This window comes from Anguilla rostrata, chromosome 2 (assembly GCF_018555375.3).
Source record: "Anguilla rostrata isolate EN2019 chromosome 2, ASM1855537v3, whole genome shotgun sequence".
Classification (NCBI taxonomy): Eukaryota; Metazoa; Chordata; class Actinopteri; order Anguilliformes; family Anguillidae; genus Anguilla; species Anguilla rostrata.
This window is the reverse complement of record NC_057934.1, coordinates 26,625,498-26,652,724: the sequence shown is the minus strand read 5'-3', so window position 1 is coordinate 26,652,724 and position 27,227 is coordinate 26,625,498. Positions and strand designations below refer to the sequence as shown.

General features: G+C 38.6%; 1 protein-coding gene across 3 annotated transcripts in view; it reads right to left on the bottom strand.

Moving 5' to 3' along the window:
- The window catches only part of LOC135247694 (integrin alpha-3-like), a 118,747-nt gene extending 94,190 nt beyond the window's left edge, over positions 1-24,557 (bottom strand). The window contains exon 1 of one of the 3 annotated variants that reach the window (XR_010328271.1): positions 24,166-24,557. Coding sequence is in view for 2 of the 3 variants with exons in the window: in XM_064321443.1 (XP_064177513.1) it covers positions 24,166-24,362 (197 nt within the window). In the remaining variant the exon portion in view is untranslated. The remainder of the gene's footprint in view (positions 1-24,165) is intronic. The other 2 variants (XM_064321443.1, XM_064321442.1) reach the window with 2 other exon arrangements.
- Positions 24,558-27,227: the final 2,670 nt, after the last annotated feature.

Genomic DNA, 27,227 nt, shown 5'->3' with positions numbered 1-27,227 from the left:
ATTGCAGGGATGCTTTGCTGCCGTGGGACTTGGATGATTTGCCATTATTGAAGGAACCACCAATTCTGCTCTGTACCAGAAGATTCTTAAGGAGAATGTCTAGTCATCTGTCTACGAGCTGATGCTGAAGCATAATTGGGATATGCAGCAAGACAATGATCCAAAACACAAAAGCAAGTCCACATCTGAATGGTTGAAAAGAAACAAAATAAACAATGTTGTAATATAGCTAAAATCATGATTTGACGTTTCAGTTTTACACTTATCTTCATAGTCAGTGCCTGTCATAATTTTATGACCCATAATTCTATGCAGAATCTACTGAATGTTGTGCTGTGCACAATTGTAGCAAGACAGCTATTGCGTTCTATCTGGGCTATATTTGTATTTACATTGGTAAACAGCATTGTTTTGGTTTCCTGCATCATACATTGCTTCAGTCACACTGGTGAGAGGAGCTCAGAGAGCAAAGCACGCCCCCTGCACAAGCAGATCAATGCTGTCGTTGGCTAATGGCTACTACAGACAACAGAGCCTAATGGTGAAAATGGTTAAATAGGAGGTGTAGCTGCAGCTTCAGCAAATGACCAGTTTCCCATTTAACTTAATGAGAGCTGAACGAAAGGAACAAATTCTTACATGGAGGTGAGTCAGTTCCTTGTGTTCACCAAAAAGTAACTGAAGCTTGCGGCCTTATTATTATTATTATTATTATTATTATTATTCAATGTTTCCCATACATACCCCATACTACTTTGGGTGGCTAGCACAAATAGATTTCCTGCCACCCAAACAATGTTTTGGCATTTAGTTGCTTATTTCCTTAAGCAACACACTATACTTTTTTATTTGCTATTTTTTTCTTTTAAATGTCCAAGTGACATACAGACGACTCATTTCACTGCGCTAGCTGGCCCTCCCTCCTCCCTCTTGTAGCCGGCGTATGTTGAACCGATCAGGGAGGACAGTGCCTAAACACAAGCCTAATTAGAAGGATAGCTGTATTATCTGCATGTGTATTTGTTGTAATCTAGCTGTGATCTAGTATAAAATCTAGTATAAAAATGCTACATTTTAAAAAATAGTTTTCAGTATTATCCTTTATATGATAGGAAAACGGACGGCACGGTGGTCCTGGGTTTGAATTAGGCCTGGGCCTTCCTGTATGGAGTGTGTATGTTCTCCCTATGTCCCCGTGGGTTTCCTCCGGGTACTTCGGTTTCCTTCCACAGTCCAAAGACATGCAGGTAGGCTAACTGGATACTCTAAATTGCCCATAGGTATTAGTATGTGAATGAATGTTGAGTGAATGGCGTGCGTTCCGTGCGATAGATTGGTGGCCTGTCCAAGGAGTATTCCTAACTCTTGCCCAATGCACGCTGGGATACGCTCCAGCACCCTCCTACCCAGGATAAGCGGGTGGACGGATAAAAGCATCACGTGACATAAATTCCATTAATTTGAATAAAGCTCTTTTAATGTATTCATGAAAAAATGACTGGCTAGACAAGTTTACATGTAAGAGTTTTGTCATGCATTCTTGATGTCCAGTTAAGGTCAGATGTACACCACAACATTTTATGTCTTAACATGGCAGGACATCTCACATTTACCATCCAGGAGTCCCATCCTACCATTTTAATTGTGCACATACTGTAAGACGAGGAAACAACATGAGGCCGCACATTACAAGACAATGACAAGGGACAGACTTTTGCATGTGTGGGCTGCCAACTGTAAGAGCAAACGGTCTCGATGGATTAAGAAAAAGTGGCGGCATGCAGTTTCTGTCAGCGCCTGTAGCCTATATGCACAGAAAAACACATTAAAAAGAAGACATCAGGCTGGTTGGGATCACTGTGGCCAAAACAGACAGTACTTCAAAAGAGTTGTAGGTGAGAACGGAAATATGCCTGTATATGCTCTCTATATGCAGATGCCCGGATGGAAGCTGTCAAGGCTTCCTATAATAGTGTGAACACCAATTAAATCTTTTTCAAGCAAACTTGTAGTAATGGTGGCTTGGGACGGTGGGGGGTGAGGGAACAGGTGAGGTTGTGTAGAAGTAATAATCTGAAATGTCTTTGTTTAAATGCAAGAAGTATAAAAAATAAATACATTTATACTGACTCTCCCCTATATCCTAAGTGAAACTAACATGAATAACATCAGCCTCTACTGTGCTCAAAATTATCTGACTATTAAGTTACACAGTCTGAATACAAAGTTCCATGGATAACCATTTATAAATGTCAGTTTTACTCAGATACACATAAAAATATTATGGTAACAAGAATAGCCTGTCCCTATTTACAGCTCATCACTAAAACTGATTTTCCTCGCCTTTAAAATTTCCAATTAAAATAAGAGCAGCGGTAATTATACTGCAAGCAGCTGTTCTAGTTTGTTTATGAGTCCCGTGGTTGAAGTGTTAATGTGTTTTTGTGCTCACAATTGCAACCCGGTGGAGGTTGTGGAACAACAAGTAGTTCCTGTGAAAAAACAAAAAAATATTAGCAAATTTGTCTCTGCTGGGAAGATCTCCTAGGCAGCAGTGCCAAATAAAACCCTAAACCGCTGTGAATAAAATATTACCTAGCTAGTACGTAAGTACGTAAGTAAGACTTCCTTCAGTTATTGCTATTGAGTAAAAGGTAAGTTAGTTTATTATAACCGGATTGAATCCATACCAGGTAGACATTTTTTGTGTTATTTATTTAAACGCTTAACCTTCGATAAGCATTAAAAGTGCTTTATTTTTCCTCTCCAGTTTTTGCTGCTATTTACTGCTAGCTGTCCGGAGCCACCTTGAGCAAGTTGTGGTCTTGTGGAGTCTTCATCTCGGTAGCAACGGTAGACTTAGGATGGGGAGAGATGTAGGAGATCTCCTGGAGTGTGCAGACAAGCTCCTGGCCAGAGCGGGGAGAGTTCCAGTGGTAATGGTTCAAGTAGGAACCAATTACATAGGTAAGGATAGGTTTAAGGTTCTGCAGGACAAATTAGTAGAACTAGCAGAAAGGATTAGGAACAGAACCTCCATGGTAGTTTGTTCTAGAATTCTACCAGCATCATGTGCAAGCAGAAGGAAGCAAATTTTTATTTGGAGGTTTAACACGTGGCCAGAAATGTGGTGTAGGAGGTATAGGTTTATGGGGCACTGGGACTCCTTTTGGGACAGGGGCAACCTGTACAAGTGTGACAGGCTGCACCAGAACCCAAGGGGTACTGCTGCACTTGATGAGCATATGCTTAGGAGCAGCGGATTATTTAAACCATGGACTTGGGGGGCAGGGAGTTTAGAGAGTGGAAAGGGTAGGGAGGTGCCTGGATGGAAGCTATCAAGGCTACCTGTACTAGTATGAACAGCAATTCAATCTTTTTAAAGATAAATTTTAGTAAGAGTGGCTTGGGACAGCAGGGAGTGACGGAACAGGAGAGGATGTGTAGCAGTGATAAGCTGAAATGTCTTTGTTTAAATGCTAGAAGTATAAAAAATACATTTTTGGAACTTGAGGCTGCAATGAATAGTGGGGGCTATGACAGATTACGGAGACATGGTTTGGGGAGAATGGGGATGGATATAATATAGAGGGATACAATCTCATTGGGAAGGATAAATCCAGTGCAAGAGGTAGGGTGTAGCTCTATGTAAAAGAAAATCTTAATGTGCTGGAGCTTCCAGAAATTGGCCAACTCATGCCTAGTGAGGATATTTGTATTAAGCTCTTAGGGGAACATTAAAAGGGAATGATAGGCCTGTGTAACCATTCGCCAGCTTCAGACAGTAGCGTGAATTCAGTGCTCTTTGAAAACATAAAACAGGCTTGTCAGGAAGTAGAGTCTATTATTATGGGTGAATTCAGTTACCCCACTATTAGTTGGGAATTGACAACAGGACAAGGAAAAAGTTAATTTTTTAGATGTTATAAATGACTCTTTTTTAGCATAGTATGTCAGTCAGCCCACAAGAGGGAAATCAATTTTGGATCTGGCGCTATGTAATGATCCAGACAGAATTAGCAGCATAGAGATAATCGAGCCACTTGGGACAATTGAACATTCTGCAGTTAGTTTTGATGCGGCAGTGTAGTATAACGGGTAAGGAGTTGTAACCTAAAGGTCGTAGGTTCAACACCATTGTACCCTTGAGCAAGGAACTTAACCTGGTTAGCTTCAGTATATATCCAGCTGTATTAATATTTGCAATGTAAATGTTATGTAAAAAGTTGTGCAATGCCAAGTTCACACTACACGACTCTAAAAGTTGTCAGATCGCTGTACTAACTCACACTACACAACTTTCTGTCTTGTAATCAGGAATCTTGAAGTCGTTGTGGTTTTCACACTACATGACTGATCGGCGACAGGGGGTCACAGATTACAAGATCTTTCACCAGGAGGAATCCCCGACCAGTCTATCTGGTCTCCAAACTATGTTTTGTCACAAAAACACACGCGAGAAGTGACACGAGAAATGACGCAATACCATGTGCGAGATAGGATTTTTTTCTTCAAAAAATGGATGTGCACAAAAAACAAGCAATCCAAGTTGTTTGTGCGCTGATTTGCAACGAAAAAACAAGAAAAAGAAAAGAATATGGGTGAGAGAATGGATTGGGATACGTGGGCAGCAAGGATTGCCTGTTCTGCAGAGAGAGTTGGAGTTAAATAAAGCCATGTATAAAATAAAGCCATAAATAAATAAAATATCTAAATAAATAATAAATAAATAAATAAAGCCATAATGTAGCCATACTTGTTGATGCTGTCGCGTTGCATGTGTTATGACTCCTCCTCCAGGTTTCCCCTCACCCCGTGTCTTGCTGTCATTGGCTATAGCTCGTCGCCGCCCTCATTACCAGTCACAACACTTTTCACACTACAGGATTTGGACTCCCCGACAGGTCCAGATATTTAGCCTGCTTGATGTCTTTCCGGCGTGTGCGATGCATCGGCAAGTCTCTCGGATTGCGTCTTTGTGCAGTTCACACATATTGATCGAACGCCGATTTGCCTCCGATCTGGGGCTTTTGTCGGCAATCTCCAAAAACTGTCGGCGAGTGGGAAATCAGGGCTAAAATCGTGTAGTGTGAACTCGGCATAAGTTGTTCAGGATAAGAGCATCTGTTAAATGCCTGTAATGTAATGTAATGTAATGTAATGTAATGTAACGTAATATATTTTGGCAAATGAGCAGGTCCTCCTCTAAGGGTAGAATGTTTTATTTTAGATGATCCAATTATTACAAGATGCAAGCAAATAATATAGATTGGGTGCAACGTCACAAGACTGTGAATGAAAAGTGTGGAAGGGTTTTTGTAAGACTCCTCCCTGTCTTAAATAAACCCCATTATCTCCAAAATGATATGCAGTATAGACATGGTTCAAAGCTTGCAATAAAGAGGGCATTCTTAAATTGACCAAATCCTCTATTACTATAGGAGTCTCACTCCGTAAACATACAGGACATATTTATACTGAAAAAACAACAAAGAAATCCAAAAATGGATTTGTATTTGCTTTATTCTGTAGTGATTATATGTACTTCTGATATTGGACTGAACCAGACTTCTTTTTCCAATTGTTAGTCCCTCCAGGATTTAGCAGAGTTTTTTTGTGATTGTTGCGATCAAAAATGCTTGATTTTGCAGTGGCTTTCCGAACTGACTTTTGGAGTAAACCAAGTTGTATGCAGTGATGGATGGTCTTTCCCAGCAGAGCAACAAGTAACGTTACACAGGTTGAGCTACGCTATGCTTGCTAATTATGCTAGATAGCAGTGTTGATAACAGAGATTGTCCGAAGGAGCCGTATGCCAAAGATATTTTTTCATCAGAGAACAAATTTATTCACAAAATGGATCACCAGTCAACGTTACTGAAGACTCCTGTGACAGATAAGTACTTATGATTACTTTCCCTAACCATTTTGTCATGCATTTCTTTATGACCGCAGCCCCGACAGACGCATTTTGCTACGTATTTTTTTGTATGCGTTAACACATATATACGGCTCTGGATTTGGACATTTAATGTGGAGAAATCGCTGGAATTATGCTAAATTGCAAGCCCCCGCAAATATTGCGGAGTTTGGTTGAATTTGCATTAATTACGTGATTCCTGGAGGGACTAAATTGTACACCAGGATGTATAAAACACAGAGAAATCAGTTTGGAGTGGACTGAACAAAGCAGAACAAAAGTAAGATTTAACATGCATTTTCCTAAAGGTGGGCCCAAATCTCCTGAAAACCTCTCCAAATGGCACCAAGCCTCTCCAAATTGTAATATTTTGTATATCTTTTCTCCCGGCCATATTCCACTTACAGATGAGAAATTCATTGAGGGTGGTACCATCTGAAACCCCACAAAACAAATATTCTTTATTTACCCATTCTCTCTTTTTGACTAAACCCTGTATTTCAATCAAATGCTGTCATTTTGGAGAGATTCTATTCATAAAATCTGTTCATAATGGTTAGTTATCACTGTCGGGGAAATGACATTATAGCTTTACACGGGGAATCACTTATGTAGGGATTATATTTCCATATTCTCACATTGGGCACCACTTATGTAGGCAAAGCGGTATAACCGCGCAATTAAAAATCAGTCTCATGAAATAACAGTTATCTAGACTATTCGACCATAAATTTGGAACTTCAATTAATAATCAAAATGAGAAATTTTAAGGATCAAATCATTAAATCAAAGATTTACGATAACCTGAAGGATATAGTTCTGGATAGGCTATTTTGACTCAGACTCCCGCATTCTAGCAACATCAAAACAGACACAGGTTAAATACAATTATTTATTAACCCCTTAGCGCACATGCCAAATATTGCCAATCCTTGCCCATTTAGGGGGTACCCTATTTAAAGCCTTGTAACTCGAGATGTGAACACCACAGAGATTTGAAAAATAGCTTAAATGAAGCAAAACATTTGTACAATTTACAGTACTAACGTAGATTAGTTTATATTCATAATTTTGGAAGAAACAAAGTGCCACAAATGCAATTGTCTAGACAAAAAATCAAAAATGAATTTGCACTTTTTTAGTTTGCAATGAAATACTGAGAGATTGCATATAGGCTATATAGCAGGTTAAACTATACATGTCCTGGATCAAAAACGTCTTGACCACAAGTTCATAAAATATAAGGGTGGATATGTACAACTACTATAGATCTATGAAGCAAAAACTAAGCTGTGTAACCCAGCGTCTCCACATCTATCCAAAATGTCTAAATTATGCATTGCTGTAAATCACAACATATTCACGTATTCACTGCAATCAACTGTTTTGTCTCAAGAAACTCACTGTTGCATCATTTTCGAGTGGGAATTACAAGCTTTCCATCAGTACAGTGGTCTAAAATATCTAGGGGTCCAGAAACATATCCAAAATCCATTAAAGCATATAAATGAGCCCATTATGAAGGTTTAAGATGGAACATTGCTATCAGATTAGAAAATAATGCAAAGATATTGTCACATAATGCGGTACAGTACCTAAATGTGTAATAATTATATAATTAATAACTAACAATTAGCTCTTGTATGTATTTCCATACTCTGTACTCTCTTATGTTTTCTTGTATGGGGATGGGACGACATGAAAACAATTTTCAACCGTTTTGGTAGTGTTCCAACTCTTACGTCATCACTGTTGCATGCTTCACGAAAACTATTACACTCTTAACTAACGCTTACATTACAGTGTGAAATATCCACATTATATAATACCACTAACCTATTTAAAGACATTCAATTTAAAAAATAATGTATATAACCGAAGTATTTTGAGCAGTAATACTTACATAGCAATGATGAAATCTTATATTCAGTAGACACAGAGACAGTAAATAAATGATACTGTTCTATTCGCTTCTGTTTTGCTCCAGAAAATGATGCCAGATAGGTCTATCAGCTAACATATGGCTTAGCTATGCCCAGAAGTCCTCAATAATAATAGTATTTTCCAAGAAATTACGAAAAATCATTGACCACGTTTCGTTAGGAGCAACGTCTTTTACTGCTACCACAGAGTGAATGCGTAAGTGAATGCGATGATAAGTTACGCTGACCTATAAAACGCTATTCCAAAAGCAAAATCAGACATGTTATATATCGTTAGAAAGCTTATACTCTCATCTACTGAATAAATGAATTGTCAATCAAGCCAAACTGTCCTAAAAAGGGCGACAACGCCGTAAACAACAGGTGTGGTATTACGCACAGCTATTTTGGAAGGTACCCAGGCATCACAAATGCGCGTATATTTTACAAACGGATTGTCCAAGACAATGTATGACCACTCAGTCTCAAAAGGGACATCTCTACGCATAAAACCAATCGTAAGGCTGTACATTTATTCAATATTTAGTCCCAGATATTGACTGTAGAATGACATGGTATCATTTAAAAAAAACTTTTTCTCGTTTATTTCGTTATTCAGTGAGCAGTGTTTTCACTGCTGTATTGGCATATCTTAGGGCTACTGATCTGGGCTATGAATGCCCAGATAGACAATATTGTCCATTATGTTATGGGTGGGGGGTCTAGTTCCAGATGAGACTGCAGGGAGGGGGTGCTTGTTAAATGAATGACCAGCGTGACAATGGTGATGCTGCAAAACTCCGTATTCAGCATAGTTGCCGTGTATCGTCTACTAATGAAACTAGAACACAGAAACTAGTTTCTGTTTTCAACTCATACTTTGGTTGCAGGAGCAATGAATGTCTGAGTTGAGCAATCTAGGAACAATGGCATGCCGACCACTAGGGGAATTACGAGGTTAAATAGTTACTTTGTTGAGAGTTTTACTAGAGAGGAGGTTACTAATAGACTGGAAGACATATTCAGTCCTCAGAACATCTTAACAGATATTGAGATAGAGAATGAAGATTTGATAAATTACATGAAATAAAAATTTAAATAAATAACTAAAGATGGCGTAAACACAAGGGTACTCAAAGAATTAGGTGAGATGTGAGTGTCTTTAAACCACTGGCAGGACTGGAATCAAGGTAATATAATACCACTATATAAGAAAGTGGATCGTACTGATCCAGGAAACTACAGCCCTGTCAGTTGAACTTGCATCACATAAAATACTAGAATCTATGATTAAAGACAAGTTAGAAGTGTTGCTTGAAAATAACAACATCCTAAGGGATAGCCAGCATGGTTATTTACAAGGGAAGATCATGCCTGACAAACCCTCTGGCATTCTTTGAAGAAGCTACAAAGTGTTCTGATTATAAAAAGGCTTATGATATCATATACTTATATTTCTAAAAGGCATTTGATAAGGTAACACAAAATGAAGACAGTAGGAATTAGAGGAGGTATTTCAGAGTGGATTCATAACTGGCAACAGGGTAGAACACAAAGAGTAGTAGGACGGATATTATCCGAGCAAGGAACTGTAGGAAGTGGAGTCCCACAGGGATAAGTGCTGGGACCACTGCTCTTCCTCATTTATATCAATGCCCTTGACAGGGACATAAAAAAGTACATTAGTAAAATTTACAGAAGACACGAAAACTGGGAGGCCCAGCTAATAGTCTGGAATCTACTAAAGCAGGGGTGCCCAATATGTCGATCACAGAGGCCATGCTGGTAGATTGCTGTATCATTTTAAAAAATGTGTCTAATTCTTCCAATTTTTATTCAATTTCCCTACAGCTTCTGCCTGACAGACAGATACACTTGATTGATGTGAAATTTGGCCAATCTGCTGCTGTTGAGAACTTTGTTACATTAAGCGTGTCCATTCATTTGTGGTATGGTCACATAAATGTCCAATATTACCTGATAGCAACACGATAACTTTCATTTTATATGGGGCAGAGCAGTTGTGATGACGATAAATCAGGTCCACTTTAGGCAGGGAATTTCGCTTTAAATATCCAACGGATAATGGTGTAAATATAAAATCTGTGATTTTGTCCAGATAGGCCAAAAAAAAGGCCAACAGGATGATGGGATTATAAATCCTGAGTATAAATCCAAGGAAGTTATAGTTATCTTATACAATACATTTGTTAGACCACACTTGGAGTATTGTGTGCTGTTCTGGGGACCGTACTACAAGAAAGTTGGAGAAGCACTGGAAACGGTTCAAAGAAGAGCAACCAAATTAGTTACTGGTATGAAAGATATATTTTGTGTTTTTGATCATTGTCTTGCTCCATAACCCAATTGCACTTTAGCTTCAGCTCATGGATAGTTGACCAGACATCTACCTTAAGAATTTTCTCGTACAGATCAGAAAGCATACCCATGATACTACACTACAACAAACATGTTTGACTACTGATATGATGTTCTTACAGTGAAATGCTGTATTTTCTTTATGTCAGGCATAATGAGACCCTTGTCATCCACAAAATTCCCCTTTTCACGTATCAGTCTATAGAACATTATCCCAAAAGGTTTGGGGATCATCCACATGCTTTTTTGCAAATTGTCTAGTTGTCACTGCACCCTTGGAGAAATTTTGGTAGGTTGGCCTGGGAAGATTCACTGCTGCTTCCAGTGTTCTCCGTTTGGAGATAATGGCTCTCACTGAGGCTCGGTGGACTCCCAGAGCCTTAGAAATATCTTTGTAACCCTTTCTAGACTCATATATTTGAACAATGTTCACCTTAGGAGACAGTGTGGCCATATGCTGCAGTTTTGATTTAGAATCCACTGACGCTGCAGAGAATATTTTAGGCACTGAAATATAATGTTGCGGTCAGTAAACAAAATACCGTTAAACAAATAATGTGTTCACAAGTTAACTAAGCACAATAGGATAAACTAAGGTATATTGTTAGCAATCTAACTAACAACAACCTTTTAGCTGCAAATACCTCACACTCAGCTAAATAAAACAGTATCATAGTCATAGCTAGCCATTAAGCAAGCAGTCTTGGTGTTGAATATTGTGATGTTACATATGTTTATTATAACGATGACATTTCTATATTTACAATGTTAGAACTAGCTCATTTTAAATGCTACAAGTTTACTCCTCAGTTACAGTATTTTTGCCAGTTTATGCACCGGATTGCTGAATACTAATAGTCACTACTCCCAGGAATAACTTTTGAATTGTAGTTAATTGCCAGAAATTTAAAGGCATAATATGCAGGATTTTTAACTTGAAATTATAATTAAAAAGTCATGCTAAGACTTATCGATGATGCACTAAGAATCTCTGCCTTTATGTACTTTGGCCAAATTTGTGCACCTTTTAGCTGTATTTGTTATTCTAAACTATGTACAGGATGTATCCGGGCATGGTGCCCTTTTCTGTGTTGGGAGGGGTGAGTTTGACCTGCAAAGCCTGTGGTTTGGATTAAAATTTCAGCAGAGAGTTTGTGGCTATAGCTAGCTAGCTGTTTTAATGGCCCAGGGCTGCGTTTCCCAGAGTCTCCTTAGCACTACGTGCGTCGTAAGGTATCCCTTAAGCTCTTCCTTTAGCTCTCGAGCTGTTTCCCAGCGTCTCCTTAGCTAAGGTATACCTTAATTAAGGTATACCTTTAAAAGGGTGGTCTGAGGCACTCATAAGCTGTCCCTTAGCGATGCGCTCTGCGGTTTCAGCCTTATTATGCCAACATTTTGCTTTTCAAATCGACAGTTGTACTACAGTGCGCATCTAGTAGCACATCGGCATGCGAAAATGAGTTTAATATTTACTTTACGAAAAGTAATTATCCAATCAACGTGTCTGTGCATAGCACGTTGTGAGAATGTTGTCGTTTTACCTGTCTATCCCCATCATGATGGTAATTAAGTATAGGGCCTATCCATGATAATAATCCAATTTGTGAAAAGAAAAAAAAAAGTTTTTTTTTAATGTAGTGGCGCTAACTTAGGATATGGCTTTTCTGACTGCATACCCTGTAGAAATTAGTTTGTTTGTGTGTGAGTCAATGATCACACTGACTTGGAACAAACCGCCGGTTTATTAAGAATATAAAACCTGTGTGTGCAAAAACAACGTTGAGTGAGTCTACTTGTATGACCGAACTAGAGCACGTTGATTGGCCTAGCCATAAACACACATACAGGTACAGTGGCTTATAATGGACAAACATAGCCAAATGATCTACATCCCCTTCCTTTAGCTCACACCTCCTATATAAAACAAAATAGCACTGGGTAAATATCAACATTACGGAACATTTTTCTTACCATGTTGTTTTACGATTTTCGGTAAACAACCCAATAATGATATTCTTGGTTAAATTTAAGATTATCCAACAGCAAATTAAGGTGGATGAACAAATCACTTTAACAGGTAGACCTATTCATAAGGCACCCGGTATATAATTCATCATGATCAATTTCCACAGAAGCGCTTTTGCCTTTCATCTACGATCATTTTTGCATCGCAGAGAAAAGTTCGTGGGAATCAGTGCAGTGCAGTGATATGCTGCTACAGTTGCCTATATATTGTGTGACAAAAACAAATTAACATTAGACCTTTGTTTCAATAAGAACAAAATAATTCACCCATATGTAGCCTATATCCTTTTCCCTGGGCTTCCACGAAGTCCCAGACTATGGCTTATATGTCCCGATTGATGCTTTTTATTTTATCCATTGTAGCCTATATGTACGTATTTATTGAAACTATCACAAGGTCTCGTCTTAACGGACTCTTAAAGAGATTAGCAGATAATCTCTAGTAGGCATAGCTTCCTCTTCTGCAATATTAGATTGATGTAAAATGATTATCACAACACGTGTAATATTAAAACGTCATTCACAAGCCTTTACAAGTGAGACAATCGATTCGCTTGGCATCGATTGATAAACTTTTCAGCACCACAGTGAAGGCCAGTTCCAACTTACGATGTACCTTTAAGTTGTCCCTTAACAGTTGCCTTAAGGTATAGTCTGGGAAACACTCGTAAAAAAGCGGTTTCCCTTAAGAAGGTATACCTTAAGAACCTTCGTAAAACGTTAAGGTACATCGAAACTCGGAAACGCAGCCCAGATACAGCAAAGCAAAAAGACAATCTGACAGGGCTCATTCAATAACTACTGCTACTTGGTGATGTCAGCTGAAATTCCCCAAGTGGATGAAAAGGGACATGGGCTGGCTAGTTTTCTTTTGGACCTGTAAGTAACGTTACCTCTAGCTATGCAGCTAAGGTTGCCAGGCGTACAGTTTTTGACCAGAATGCCAGGTTTTCAAATTATTTGTACATGTCTGGTTCGTGGTCCCAACTGGACAAGGTAGCCTAATGTCCAGTCTCAGTAATTGATGGGAGACATTTACCGGGAGTTTCGAACAGAAATGTGTGTGTCTGTGACTCGGTCAGGTACTCAGATGCGAGGTTGCGGGGTGGAAGACGGAGGAGACATCTTTGATTGTAAACACAGGCTAAAATGAAATGACATGTAAATAAAAACATGTTACTGTGACACATTGCCCCATTGTCTCCTTATAATATTACTATTATTAGGAGTATAAGCATCTGCAAACTAATCTGTCGGACAGGTGAAGAGTGTTCCTGATCTGCTCAACATGTGTTTTGGGGTTTGCCTTCATTATGGTGAAAATTCCACTGTCATCAACTGTAGAGGTTTGTGATTACTGAACTCACCAGTACTCTCTTCTTAATGGTCAAACAGTTTTGTGGCATGGCTCAGTTTGTGGGAGAGGTTCAGAGCATTCAAAGGACCAAGCCCACTGGTGAAGTTGGCACACGCACCTGGAGTGCAATTAGTCCTAGTATATAAAGTGTGCTCTTTCCCCAGTGGGTGGGGAAATCAGAAATGGAGTGTGAGCTGCACCAACTAAGGAGCTGCTGCTGAAAGCTGCTGTGGGACTGTTTGTTTATTTTGTCTTTGTTACTTTAGTTTGTGTTTTATTAATTTTTAATTTTTTTTTATTTATCTGGATCCCGTTAGGGTGAAAGGCAAAGATGTTTTGTTTCATTTCTGAAGGATTGTGCTCTCTCTCTCAATTTCAATTTTCAATTTAGGTTGCTTTATTGGCATAAAATACAAATGTAATTATTGCCAAAGCATACATATATATAACAAATAATAATAATACTAAAATAATAATGATAAATGTAACAATGTATAACAATAACAGCATTGACAGCAACAGAAGTAAATAAATAATTAAAGCCGCAAGGGGCGTTGGGAGGGGTCCAAGCATTGGCACCATCGCGCCCCCTATGGAGCGATTTTAAAATGGCTTTGTCCTCATGATCATATGCCTGCACCCAACATATCTACTGAATATCATGATGATTGTATAAAATATTGATGACTTATGGCCAATTTTGTGCTAAGAGAAGCTGGCGGATGACTTAGTTGCGTCGCCATGGATGTGTCCTGGCCGCTTCCCGTAAAGGCCTTTACTATGTCGTAACACTTAGATGGCATGTCGTAACACTTAGATGGTCCGGCGTGTATGCACAGCTGCAGTGTTTCTGCGCCGCAACTAAAAAAGGCGTCACACTAGTGTTGTGACGATACCAAAATTTTGACTTTGATACTGATACCAGGTTTAGTATCACGATACTCAATAATGAAATGATACTTGAAACTTAAATGATGCTAATTCGATACTCGGTACCTAACGATACTGCAATTACCTTAATAGATCAGAAACGTAATGTCCACAAGGGTTGACCTCATTTTCGAATTCATGGTTCATAAGCAACCTGGTTCATTAGCAACCTTTAAGTTGAAGCCTCTTCAACATATTAATATGCATAGGCCTATAGTGTTACAACACTGAACAATAGAAAAATATGTGAAATATATTTCAAAAATTAAACAGTTGTAAATAAATAATCTTTAAAACAGGTCTTTCACCTTTAAATAGATTTTAAAACAGCATATTTTAATAACAATACAGCATCTATCTATAATTAAATATTTCCAAATTGGAACACCTATTGCTACTGAAGTGAACTGAGTCAAAGCTTGCGCTGTATCAAGGAGCTGAGTGCACAAGCGCAAGTCACCTCACTTGGCAACCTTAGTTGCTACTGCCTTCCAGCGAAGATTATGACAAATTACACTTTTCATCCTCTCAATCAGTTATGCGGGCGACAATTTTCCCAGGCTTTTACATTTGACTCAAAACTACCGAACGTCGGAATATTCTAATACCGAACCGTTTCTTTTTTTTTTTTTTTCTTTTTTCTTTTCTTTTTTTTTTTTTTAAGTACTGAGAAAGTGCTGACGTTTTAGTATACCGTGCAACACTACGTCAGACACATATTCCAATCCATTGCTCAGCTTAGCAGAGAATGCACATTTCAGAGCGCCACAGAGACAGATAGAATAATAACACATAAATACACATTTCAAATAATAAATACGACATTGAGAAAAAACGAAAAAAAAAGACTCGCGATCTGCATGCTGCGCGCAAAGTAGCCTACCGTTTTATTTATTTAGACATTGGCAGATAAGAAAAATTTTGGTTACGTTGACCTATAAAATGCTATTCCAAAAGCAAAATCAGACATGTTATACATCGTTAGAAAGCTTATACTCTCACCTACTGAATAAATGAATTGTCAATCAAGCCAAATTGCCCTAAAAAGGGCGACAACGCCATAAGCAACAGGTAAGGTATTACACACAGCTATTTTTGAAGATAGCCCAGTTATCACAAATGCGCGTAGCCTATATTTCACAAACGGATTGTCCAAGACAATATATGACCACTCATTCGCAAAAGGGACATCTCTACACGAAAACCCGATGGTAAGATTCTATATTTATTAAATGCGTAGTCCCAGATATTGACTGTATAATGACATGGTATAATTTTAAAAAAACGTCTCGTTTATTTCGTTATTCAGTGAGCAGCGTTTTCACTGCTGTATTGGCATATTTTAGGGCTAATGTCCGGTTTATCTTGTTGCTACAAAATATTGCATTACATTACATTACAGGCATTCGGCAGACGCTCCTATCCAGAGCGACGTACAACAAAGTGTTTAACCATAAGCAGGAACAAGTGTGTCGAAAACCCTAGAGGGCAGTAGCCTACCGTTCCGAGTGCAGGGAACAACCGCATAGTTCAACTTGGACCCTGTAGGTTAAACTTATTAACACTAACACAAACAAGAACAGCAACAACGCAGTCTATGCAAAAATACAAGCAATAGTTAAGACGAGTTAAGTCACCTACGAAACAACTACCTAGTTACAACCCTAAGCTTACAGTCGATGTAGAGATTAAATTGAGAATACGATTTACAGCATAAATTGCGTCTTTTGTTTATATTCAATATTAGTAATTGCAGCGAGAAACTGCAGCTGTAGGTCGTTATGTTATGGTAGCAACGGAACGAAGCGGACGATATATGTATTAGGCTACCATCATTGTTTCATTATACCAGCGTGTTTTCGCGCGTTTGCACAGAAACTCAGAACCTATAAATAAAATGGTTTAGCTGTTTCTCAGCGTAATGACAGATTCAAAGACTAAACGAACTCACCTGATACTGTCTTCAAATGGATGCAGGCTCAAGAACTGTCTTCCATTGCTTCCGCGATGCTCAGACCCTCCCCTCACTGCTAAAAACTAGACCTACGGTGTCGGATTACTTGCGTCGCCATGGATGTCGCTTGCCGTAAAGAAGCTTACTAGATGTCGTAGCACTTAGATTTGGAGCTCCAGCTCTTCCGCTCCCCACCTAATGAAAAAGTCCAAATGGCGGGCAAACCATATGGCGGACATAGGTGCTCCCAAAAGCAAAGTTGTACAGCACATTCAGATGCATCGGTCGATGAAGTTTTGTGTTGTTCTGACTAACGGTGTGGGAGTTATGACCTTTTAAACATGACCCTCTGTTATAGCACCACCATCTGGCTGCCATAGGTGATTTTTAGTGCCTGAGTAGTGGGGGGCCATAGGAACCCATCTGCCAAATTTGGTTGCTCTAGGACGTATTGGTTGCTGAGCCTCAGACACTTTTAGCGGAGAAAAATAAGAATAATAATCCTAACAGATACAATAGGGTTCCACCAGCTTCGCTGCTTGGACCCCTAATAATAATAATAATAATAATAATAATCCGAACAGATACAATAGGGTTCCACCAGCTTCGCTGCTTGGACCCCTAAATATGCACAATGTTTATATTGGATGGGTGGTCACTCACTGTCCCTCAGGTTATGACAGGCTGAAATGAACTGTGCCGCAATTGGGGCTGTTGATCCTTCCCCTAACAGAATTGAACATTTTTCTTCTTTTGATATGAAATTAAAATAATTTATAATTTAGGATAGTTTTTGGAAATATTTTTTTCTAATTTGTAAATATTTTGTGCAAGTAAGGAGGAAGTGCATCTGTTTCCATCTCTCCTGTCTTGCAGTGGCCATGAGTTTTTGTATCTGCTTATTTCAATTGCAAGTGTGTGGTCACTGAGCCTGTACTTGGTCAGGATCCATCTCTGCTTTGTATCTCTGACAGAGAAGAGATACTCTGCCTGTGTGTATTTTCTATTTAGGGCCCGATAACAATTCAGTTTATTTTGGGATTGTGTTTCTTGGTTCCAATGGTCCAGATAGGAGTTTTTGATGTTTTATAATTTGGTTGACTCTAATGAGCTGTCTGTTGTGAAGCAGTGCTGGTCTGAAGCTGGTTTGCATTAGTATGTGTTAATGTTAGTCTAGAGAGGTTCAGAACCAGCTGACTGAGGGGATACTTTCCTGGGCTGAGCTCTTGGGTTTGGAGTGCCAAGAATTGTAAGGAGTCTGTTCGACTCATTTTTAGATGTTCAATAAAATTATCGCCCTTTTTTGAATTTGAATGAGAGTTAGAAATATATATCTCTCTCTCTCTCTCATGTGATAAAAAACATGAAACGTGAAAAAATGACAAGTTACTCACACATAAAAAGCACTATAAACCATTCATTCAAATCTAGACTTGCCATTAAAGGCATTGATATCAAAATTGCAACAAGTTACATGAAACAATATTGGCTATCCTAGCTCACACAGATTAAACAAGCTGTATTCCAAAGCAATGCTACCCAATTATTCCTAAATTGTTTCATTTGTGCACTTGTATATTTGTGTGTATCCAATGTTTTTATTGGCTGATATACCTAAATGTCCAATGGGGAGATGTATTCCTTGTGGGCCATGGGGCATTTATGATGATGTAATCAGGCAGGGAAAAGAAGGAGGAGGAGTAAAAATCCCAAAAGTTTGGGGCTTTATTGTGCGGACGTGTGAAGTTGTGAATTCTGTCTGTTGACATGAGGTCAGCAGGTACAGAAATGAATGTTTTTAAGGGCTGAGAGTCACTGGTCATTGTGGTTATTTCTGTAGAAAACCCTGAAAAGTACCAAACCCTTGGTGCTGTACACAGGTATGGGGTATGTCGCTCCGCCAAGGCATAACTTGGTGGGATGGCATACCTGCCTTCTCCATATGGGTATCAGTATTTCATTGCAAACTAAAAAAACAAGTTCATTTTTGCCAAGATAAATGCATGATAAATTATGAATATAAACTAATCGAAGTATTGTAAATGGTACAAATGTCTTGCTTCACTTAAGCCATTTTCCACGTCTCTGTGATGCTCACACCTGGAGTCACTGTATAAAGCTTTAAACAGGGCACCCCCTAAATGGGAAAGGATTGGCCATAGGTAAACTCACCTGAACAAAGTGTACATTTCTAATATATTGCCCCTGACCAAAGACAGCTTATTCATCTGTCAATTAAGAAATACAGACAAATAAAAATGGAAGAATTAGATGTTTAAAATGGCAATGTATCACAAATATGTGGTCAAGTTTGAAACTACATGTCTTAAAGTAAAAAAATTGTACAAATATATCAAAATAAAAAATACCTGACACCAGTCATAGCGGACAGCTTCTCAAGCACCGCAACAAGAACCTAATACCATTGAAAATGACTCCTAACAGTAATGCTCATCTAATTAAGTGTGTGTTTGAGTCAGGGAACTGCATTTATTCATTGCTTTTTCAGAGACCAAAAAGTGCAGCGGTTAATAAGAAACCTTGCCTTTGCACTGGATTCAGTAGTACAGTCTGCAGCATGTAGCCCTTAGCTGCTCGGGGGGTATGTGTATATGAGGGGTCTGAGTTCCCTGCTTCCTGCTTTCAGTCATGTCCCAACCTGCAGTCTAACAGACTGAGCACAAAGAAGAGCAAAGCATTCCACACATTCCTTCAGTTTAGAGGGCTGGAATGGCCAATCAGTACCCTGCAGACAACCTGCTCCCCTCCTCCAGGAAAAGCAGAAAGAGCTCTCAAAGACTGGGCCCAAAAGTATTAGAGGAGGAGGTAGGAGGTTTCTTGGGAGGTGCGGGGGCTAGCTGGGGATGGGGGTGGAGGATGGTGTCAAGACTTGTGGATGGCTAGGGATTAGCGAGTACAAACAGGCTTCAGAGGTGGGTGGACGGTGCAACACTGTCCAGAACTTGGAGTGCCTGCAAGGCACATTCCTCTCTGGTAGTTAGCACAGGCCTACACTAAGGTAAACAGCACTCACAAATTCTGCTAAATATATACAATTAAATGGATACAATGTTCTTAATAATCCTTTGGGTAGTTTAAAGATGTCCTCCAAAATGAATTAATCCCTCTGCCATGCTCCCCCAACACAACTGAAGAAATGATCTTCTTATTATGTCTCAGGAAAACTGTTGGAATTTGAAAAAGTGCAATTATGCAGATTGTAATAACACTGGTGTGGCATCTGTGTCCCTGCTTGCATGTATTCAGCATAAATCCATCATAATAAGAAAAGCAAAGAGAAGGAAAAGACTATTTCAGACCACATTCCAAACAGATTCTGAGCAACACAACAAAGAGAAATAACACAACATCTCAAATACATCCAAGCATAAGGCATAGGCAAAGCATTCTCCTGTTGGCCAACAAATATAGATTTAAAACGGTGAGTTTCAAAGCATGAGTCATACTCAACAAAATAGGCTATACAAGCCTGCCTCTTCCCACACAATTTAATCTCCATATGTGAATACACTTAGCTGTGTTTTTAGTGAAGAACTTGCACACTAAATAAGGAAATGTCAGGAAGAGTTTAATGCACCAGCGAAGGTCTGTACTGGCCATAGACATTATTGTTCTTTGGCCCCCTGGTGCAACTGGGCTTGTCCTGTGTGCCCCCATTAACTGGGCCATATGGTCCTCTTGGATTGCAGCCCTTCGATGGCAGCCATCTGTCTACATCCTCCCTTGAGACAGTACACAGACATTTTCTTCTATGCAGAACGGTCTAGGGAGCACTCCTCACCTTTTCAATGTGAGTATCAGAGAGACAACAGCACACAGCTAAATGCAGCATTCACTCCTCAGCTACTGTATGTCATCTACATTTAAAATACAACAGAGGTCCATGCTGATGAGATGTGGTTCACCTTTTAAGTCTTTAGGTACTGTTTCTTTTAATCTCAGGAAAGAAAATCTCTAACTCTGAACTGTGCAGCAGTATAATGTTATATCTCTAGGCAGCAGTAGAATAAATTTTTTTGAAGTATATTGATAATATACATATCTGTAACGAGCAAAGGAAGCACTGCACCATGACAATATCATGGCCTGAAGCTAAGAATGCTAGTAAAGCTGATAAAAAAATATATTTTATGCCTTCAATCACATATCCCTAGGAAACTAGCAGAATATAGAGCAGTTAGACCATATCAATAAGTTACTGATTCAATATTTCAACTCCTTTTACTGACTTTTAAGTTCCTACAAGCACTCCAAAAAAATTTTTTTTATGTGCCTTTGTTGCAAAGTTCCATTTTAGTCCTCTAGTTAGACATCTATTGGCTTTCCCTATTCTGAAGAATTCTATAAAGATCCAAGATGCTGTTTAAAAGTGTATGATATGAGAAATGTGCCAGCTACACAGAACATGAAATGTATTTTATAGTATACTAAAGTACACGGTAGTGTCATGGCTTGGGCATGCATGGCTGTTTCTGGAATAGATTCACTCATCTTTACTGATGGTGTAACAAAGGATGACAGCAGTAGGATGAATTCAGAAGTGAGAAGTGTACAGACAGATTTTGTCTGACTAAAAAACTGTACCTCCAACCTCATCAGCCAGCGTTTCATCCCACAGCCAGACAATGACACCAAATACTCTGCCTATGCAACCAAAGCATTCATGAAGGGGAAAAAAGTTTTGGACTGGGCAAGACTGTCACATGATTTAAATCCAATCGAGCATGCATTTAAATTGCTGAAGAGGAGACTGAAGACAGAAACCCCCCAAAGCAAAGATCAAGTATAAGCGGCTGCAGTGAAAGCCTGGAAGATACCAAATGCTGGGTGATGTCACTGGCTCATAGACTGGGTGCAGTTATTGTATTTAAGGGCTCTGCAACCAAAATATTGCTTTTATTTACTTTTAATTTTATCCATTAACATACTTTTGCATAGCTGAGAATGAGTGCCACAAACAAGCAGTTGTTTCTGTAAAATTCTATAACATAATAACACATGTAAATGTCATGAAATAAAAGCTGATTGTACTTTTGTCTCGGTCATATTTTGAGCTCAAATCAAAGTTCCTTAAGCATATAGCAAAAATAACAACAAAAATAACAAATTTCACACTATACTTACCATGCTTTTAAAGTGCACTGTATATTGTATAAAATTCTTTACTCTTCATGTTCACAAATAAATAAGCCAATTTGGAAAACTGTTTTGGGGTTCTGCTGTCTTTTTTGCTGTTCTGGCTTTGGGAGGGTTAAAAATAGAGATGGGATCACAGTAAAGAAAGTGCCATGGCGGGAAATCAAGCCCCTGGCTACATGAGGGATGGGCCAAGAGCCAGTTGCCCTACAGACTGTGCCACAGTCTCCCCTCAGCCCTCTGATGTCTTTTAGAGTACACCCTGCAGCCATAGATGTTGTCTTAAAACACCATGGAGCACCTGTTTTACCTGGGGCCATGATATGATTACTAAAGATAATAAAATGAGCGTTACATTCCTGTGCCACTTTGACTGGCTGTCCTTCTTTTAACTTCTGTGGAGGCACAGCCCTTCAATGCCAGAACGAATCAGATGAGATGGAGCTCTCATCCAGAACCTCTTGTAGAGGGGGAGAGGGAGCATACTGCCTTCGCTTTGTGCATGCCTGCATAGACTCATGTTGACTAAACAGACAGGACAAATAAAACATGTTTTTCACTGCAGTACAGTAGCAGTCCATACAGTTGAGGCCAAAGTTTACGTACACCTAGGCTAAAGATATTTAAACTCAGTTTATCACAACTCTGCACATTTCATGTTACCATACATTTCTTTTGACAAGTCAGTTAGGGCATCTACTTTGTTCAGGTCAGAGGTAATTTTAAAACAATCGATTAGAGACAGATTTATTTCAGCTTTAATTCACTATATTAGAATTCCAGTGGGTCAAAAGTTTACATACACCAAGTTAACTCCTTCTGTAAACAATTAACCCTCAAGTTAAGCAATTAAAAGGCAATATCACCAAATACTAACAAAGTGTATGTAAACTTTTTCTGTAGAATGTTCCATTTTAACCAAAATTACAATAACTTTTTGAGATACATCTACAAAGCTGACACACATAAATGCATTTGATTGAAAACTGCAAAATACCCTTTCATATAATAATAATAATAATAATAATAATAATAATAATAATAATAATAATATTAATAAAGGCATTACATGTCAACCAACGTTTTTTACAGGAAATCTTGCATAACTTGGCGGGATGACATACCCGCCATCCCAATTACAAGGTTTCATATTCACGAGTCAATCACAGGGAATAACGGAGCTAAAAGCAGGGCAATAAACTGCCATCTCAATTAATCTTGCATACCAAAAGACATAATTCCTGTAAAACATGATTTGGCATGAAACTGAGAACTTATATGAGCAGCAAAAATGCATTTTAAATATTCTTGGAACACTTTAAGGCGATTATTTCATAAGCATTAGGTTGATGGACTTCAGTGCCACTTATATTTTTCTGAGAAAAACAGGTAGGCTAAAAGTAGTGCACTGTAACAAGCATAAGCATAATTTATTTCTATGGAAACCCACGTTTACTGGCGGATTTGCCATTAAAGACCTTCACCTTGCTAGAGGCATATAGCTGTGGATAATTCATTGCAGCTACAGATTTAAATATAGCTAAAATATACATCTTTTTTTAACAGTAGCCTATCAAAAAGCTGAAAATGGTGCAAACGATACACAGAACAAAACATAAAGCTAACAAAAGTCTGGGCACTGTGGGGGATAATGAAAAAGACGGTTTAATTCTGACACCATTAAGGCATTATTTTCATGAACAAGACAGTCAGAATGAATTACTGCACTTTCGCCAGCTTGTGAGTAGAATAGTTGCGGTGTAACGCTAAATTAATTGTACGGGCTAATATCTGCCATTTGGTACTTCAGTGGGATAGATAACTTCTGAAACCTTGTGCACAGAGGCAAAGTTTCAATGAGCACATACATTAACGGATTACATTAAGAAAACATATGCTTAAAAGACCATCTGTAGGCTACACGATGATGTAGCCTACATTCCAAAAAAAATACATTTAGTAGCGAAAACAAACTTTTTCAAGGCCACTGTCCACGTAATTATAAATCCTTAGGCTACATCCAATTTATCGCTGGTTGGGAGTCAGATAGTGACAGGTGACAAGTATGGGCCTAACAGTTCAAAGAAGCAGTTTCGTTGTATTTGGGAGGTGGTGCACATAACTATACAATGCATAATAATTGAGTCCCCTCTAATTCCCGACCAAAATCCAAGGCAGGTGTTGAAAAGACGGTGCAAGGTGCCATGACTACTGAAAACTAGCTTCGCCATCTGCCGAAGCCACACGCTAGCCCACTATAAACTTCGGCCTAATCCTAAACAAAATGTATACAGAACAACTACGCTAAATGATAAAGATAAATTAAATATCTTAAGCGATGTCAATGTCATCTTTTGAACCATTCGTTAAATGTAATTGACTCGTAGCAAATTCATCTGCGAGAACGCTTACAATGCATCCTGTAGGCTAATTGAACTACGCAGAAACATCGTATTCCACTTAAGTGTGGGTTACCTGTGGCACCACACTTTTCTATTTCAGAAACGGAACGGATACTTACAGGTATCTTTTGGAGCCTTCCGTCTGCCTATGCATTGCCACAGAAAATCCGAAGAAACTGCCCTTAGTCTTTCCTTCTTTAATGACAGGGAATCTGACATCTAAATTAAATCCACAACAGGTCTGAGCCACGGAAAATAAGGCTATTAACAAAGGGAACAGATCCTGTGATAGCAAGTGAAACTGAATTGAAGCCATTTAATTCACTCCGACTGGCTATTGCGATCCCACTTTCAATGCAAGAACGAAGAGGATTTCTCCACCACTTCACTCGACTGAGCTTGAAAGCGCGCACATCATTGAGAAGCCTTTTGCAAACTCGCTGAGTAAATGTTTTTTTTTTTTTTTTCCTGTTCCCCCTCCCTCAGTGTCGTCGTCCCACACCCATCAGAAAGAAATAACGTTGAATAAAGGTGTTCTTCCGGGGTGCAGAGTAGGCGAAGCATAAACGAATGTTTTTGTTCATACACAAAGCAGAACAGCTATTTTGTCAATAGGTCTACATTAGCCTACTACAATATGTGTAGTAGCCTAGGCTATTTGATGGAAATGAACTAGTAGTTTACGCTTTTTGTCCATGACTTCAAGTTTTAAAATAGAATACTAATGTTCATGGCAGACAACGTATATTGCTTATAATGTGAACCCACATTACTGTTGAATCCAGGAAGAACATATCTACACATTAAATAAAAATCATTAATCTCCCTAGCTCTGCACAATAAAATTCCAAAGCAATGTGTATATTGCAATAGCATGGTAAAGTATAGGCCACATAATTATACCTTATTAATCTGATTGAGTTATGGTTTCATTCAGTTTTCTTAAATAATGTAATAACAAAAATGACCTAAATTGGTGCTAATTGTATGGTATAAAACGAGAAGGAACTATTTTTTCTTGATGGAATCGTTGTTTTCATAGAAATAACGAGCAGAGGTTTTTGCTTAACAACGGTCCAATTAGAACTACTAACCAGAGGTGCGTTCAAGTTCAGCGAACAGAGGCGAATGTTCGTGGCGAACATGTTTGAACAGTTCAATTTGACGGTTTTTTATGAACATTCCAAATTGTTTGCATTAAACGTAAACAGACATGGCGACGAGAGTGTTTGTACTCAAAGCCGCTTTTGTGTTCATCGATGATTAAAAAAACAGATAGCTAGCGAACAATAATAACATTGGCTAGCGTTAGCAATAACATTATTGAAAAAACTGATCAAACTGCGGCATCTTCAATTGAAATACCCAACCGGGAACATTTCCCTCAGTCCAGCGTCCATTTTTGTTCGCCGCAAACTACCTTTTCAGACCATTCGCTTATGTTTGCAAGCGTTCGCGGCGAACACAAAACTAACGGAAAAAAGTTTGAAATAGTTTGCAAACGCTCGCCTTGTTCGCTGAACTTGAACGCACCTCAGAGTTTTGCAACGGTAAAATAATATGCCCAAACGGCCGCGGAAGAATATTTCACTTTCAGCTGATTAAGTCAATAAAAATCAATAAATATTAAAGGGGAAATGCACTTTATAACACTTCTGCTTCTCATGACCGATATAGTCCTTCTAATGAATGTGTCGCTCTTAATTTTCCAATCAGTTATTTCATTATGTTAATATTTTACGCTGTTTTGTTGCTTCCCTTACAAATGCAGGAAGTAGACCCAGACAGTTTAGTGTCGAACTCGAGGATACATATCATTGCGCGACTTCTGATGTGGACGTACCTGCAGACGTTGGACCTCATTCACCAAAAAACAATAATGTTTTTTCTTAAATTTATTCTTAAGAAAGATCCTAAGAAAAGTCTACGTCAGATTCACGACGTGTTCTTATATGGGCTCAAATTAATGCCAAAAGTATTTTGTATTTGTAAGTAATGACTTGTGCTTGCAACTTATGGTTTGTGTTTGTACACTGCAAGTTGAAAATGTAAAAAAACGTTGTGTTTGTGGATATAGATTTTCCTGAGCGTGGAGGGTCACGTCTGTAAATTCAAATCTCATAAAAAAACAAGTTTTCAACGTACAAAAATGCCAAGTTACTCACACATACAAGACATACACCGTCTATAACTCATTCAATTAGACTGCCAAAATCCAGGCCTGCCATTAAAAGTATTGCTATCAAAATGACGGCAAGTTACGGTACTACAAACAATATAGGCTATCTTGCCTCACCGAAATTAAATAAGATGTATTCCAAAGCAATGCTACCCAATATTTCCTCAATTCTTTCAAGTCAATAACTTGGCATCTACCCTTTTCACATACTGGGCGGCATGGAATTCTTAACACTCTTCCCGTAAGGAATTAAACCTACAATTTTCGTTCATTCCAACTTTGTTACATAAGCTCACATATTTTGTCCATCAGATATCCCTACAATTAACATCTACCTCAGGGGAATACACTTCTTTTGTAAATCCTCACTGGAGCTTCTTGTTCCCTGGCAATGCAGAGCCTACCGTTGATAATTATTACAGGCCTTCAGTGACAAGCTTCTAGGGATGTGATGAAACATTGATGCATCAATGCATTGCATAGCCAATGTCGCAATACAGCTGCATCGATATGACATGTATGAATTGTTTTGTATTTTAAGGAATCATTTACATGTTAAACTGTATTTAGGCAGATTGAGACACTGAAGTTAATAAAGACACTTGTTAACTTTGAAAGTTATACAGTTTGTTGTGTCAATAATCTGTTGAGTGTCAGTGAGGCGGGGAGAATCTGTCAAATCTAATTGTCACATTTACATCACAACTAATTTAATTGTATTGTGATTACATGTTATTAATTGTAAATCACATTGTTATAAATTAATAGAAAACTTACTGTCATTTTGAGTGTCTCTATTGTATCGTATCCTGATGTAGTTGTACCGTTATACAGGTACAAACGTCCCAACTGACCACTCTTTCTTTCTCTCTCCCTCTTTGTACCTCTTCATTTTTCTCTCCCTCTCTCTTTCTACTACAGGGTCCAGTGGGAGTTCAACAAGCCTGAAAGCTAAGAGGTGAGGTAGTCAGGGATATTGAAAATCACATTTTTAGCAACATG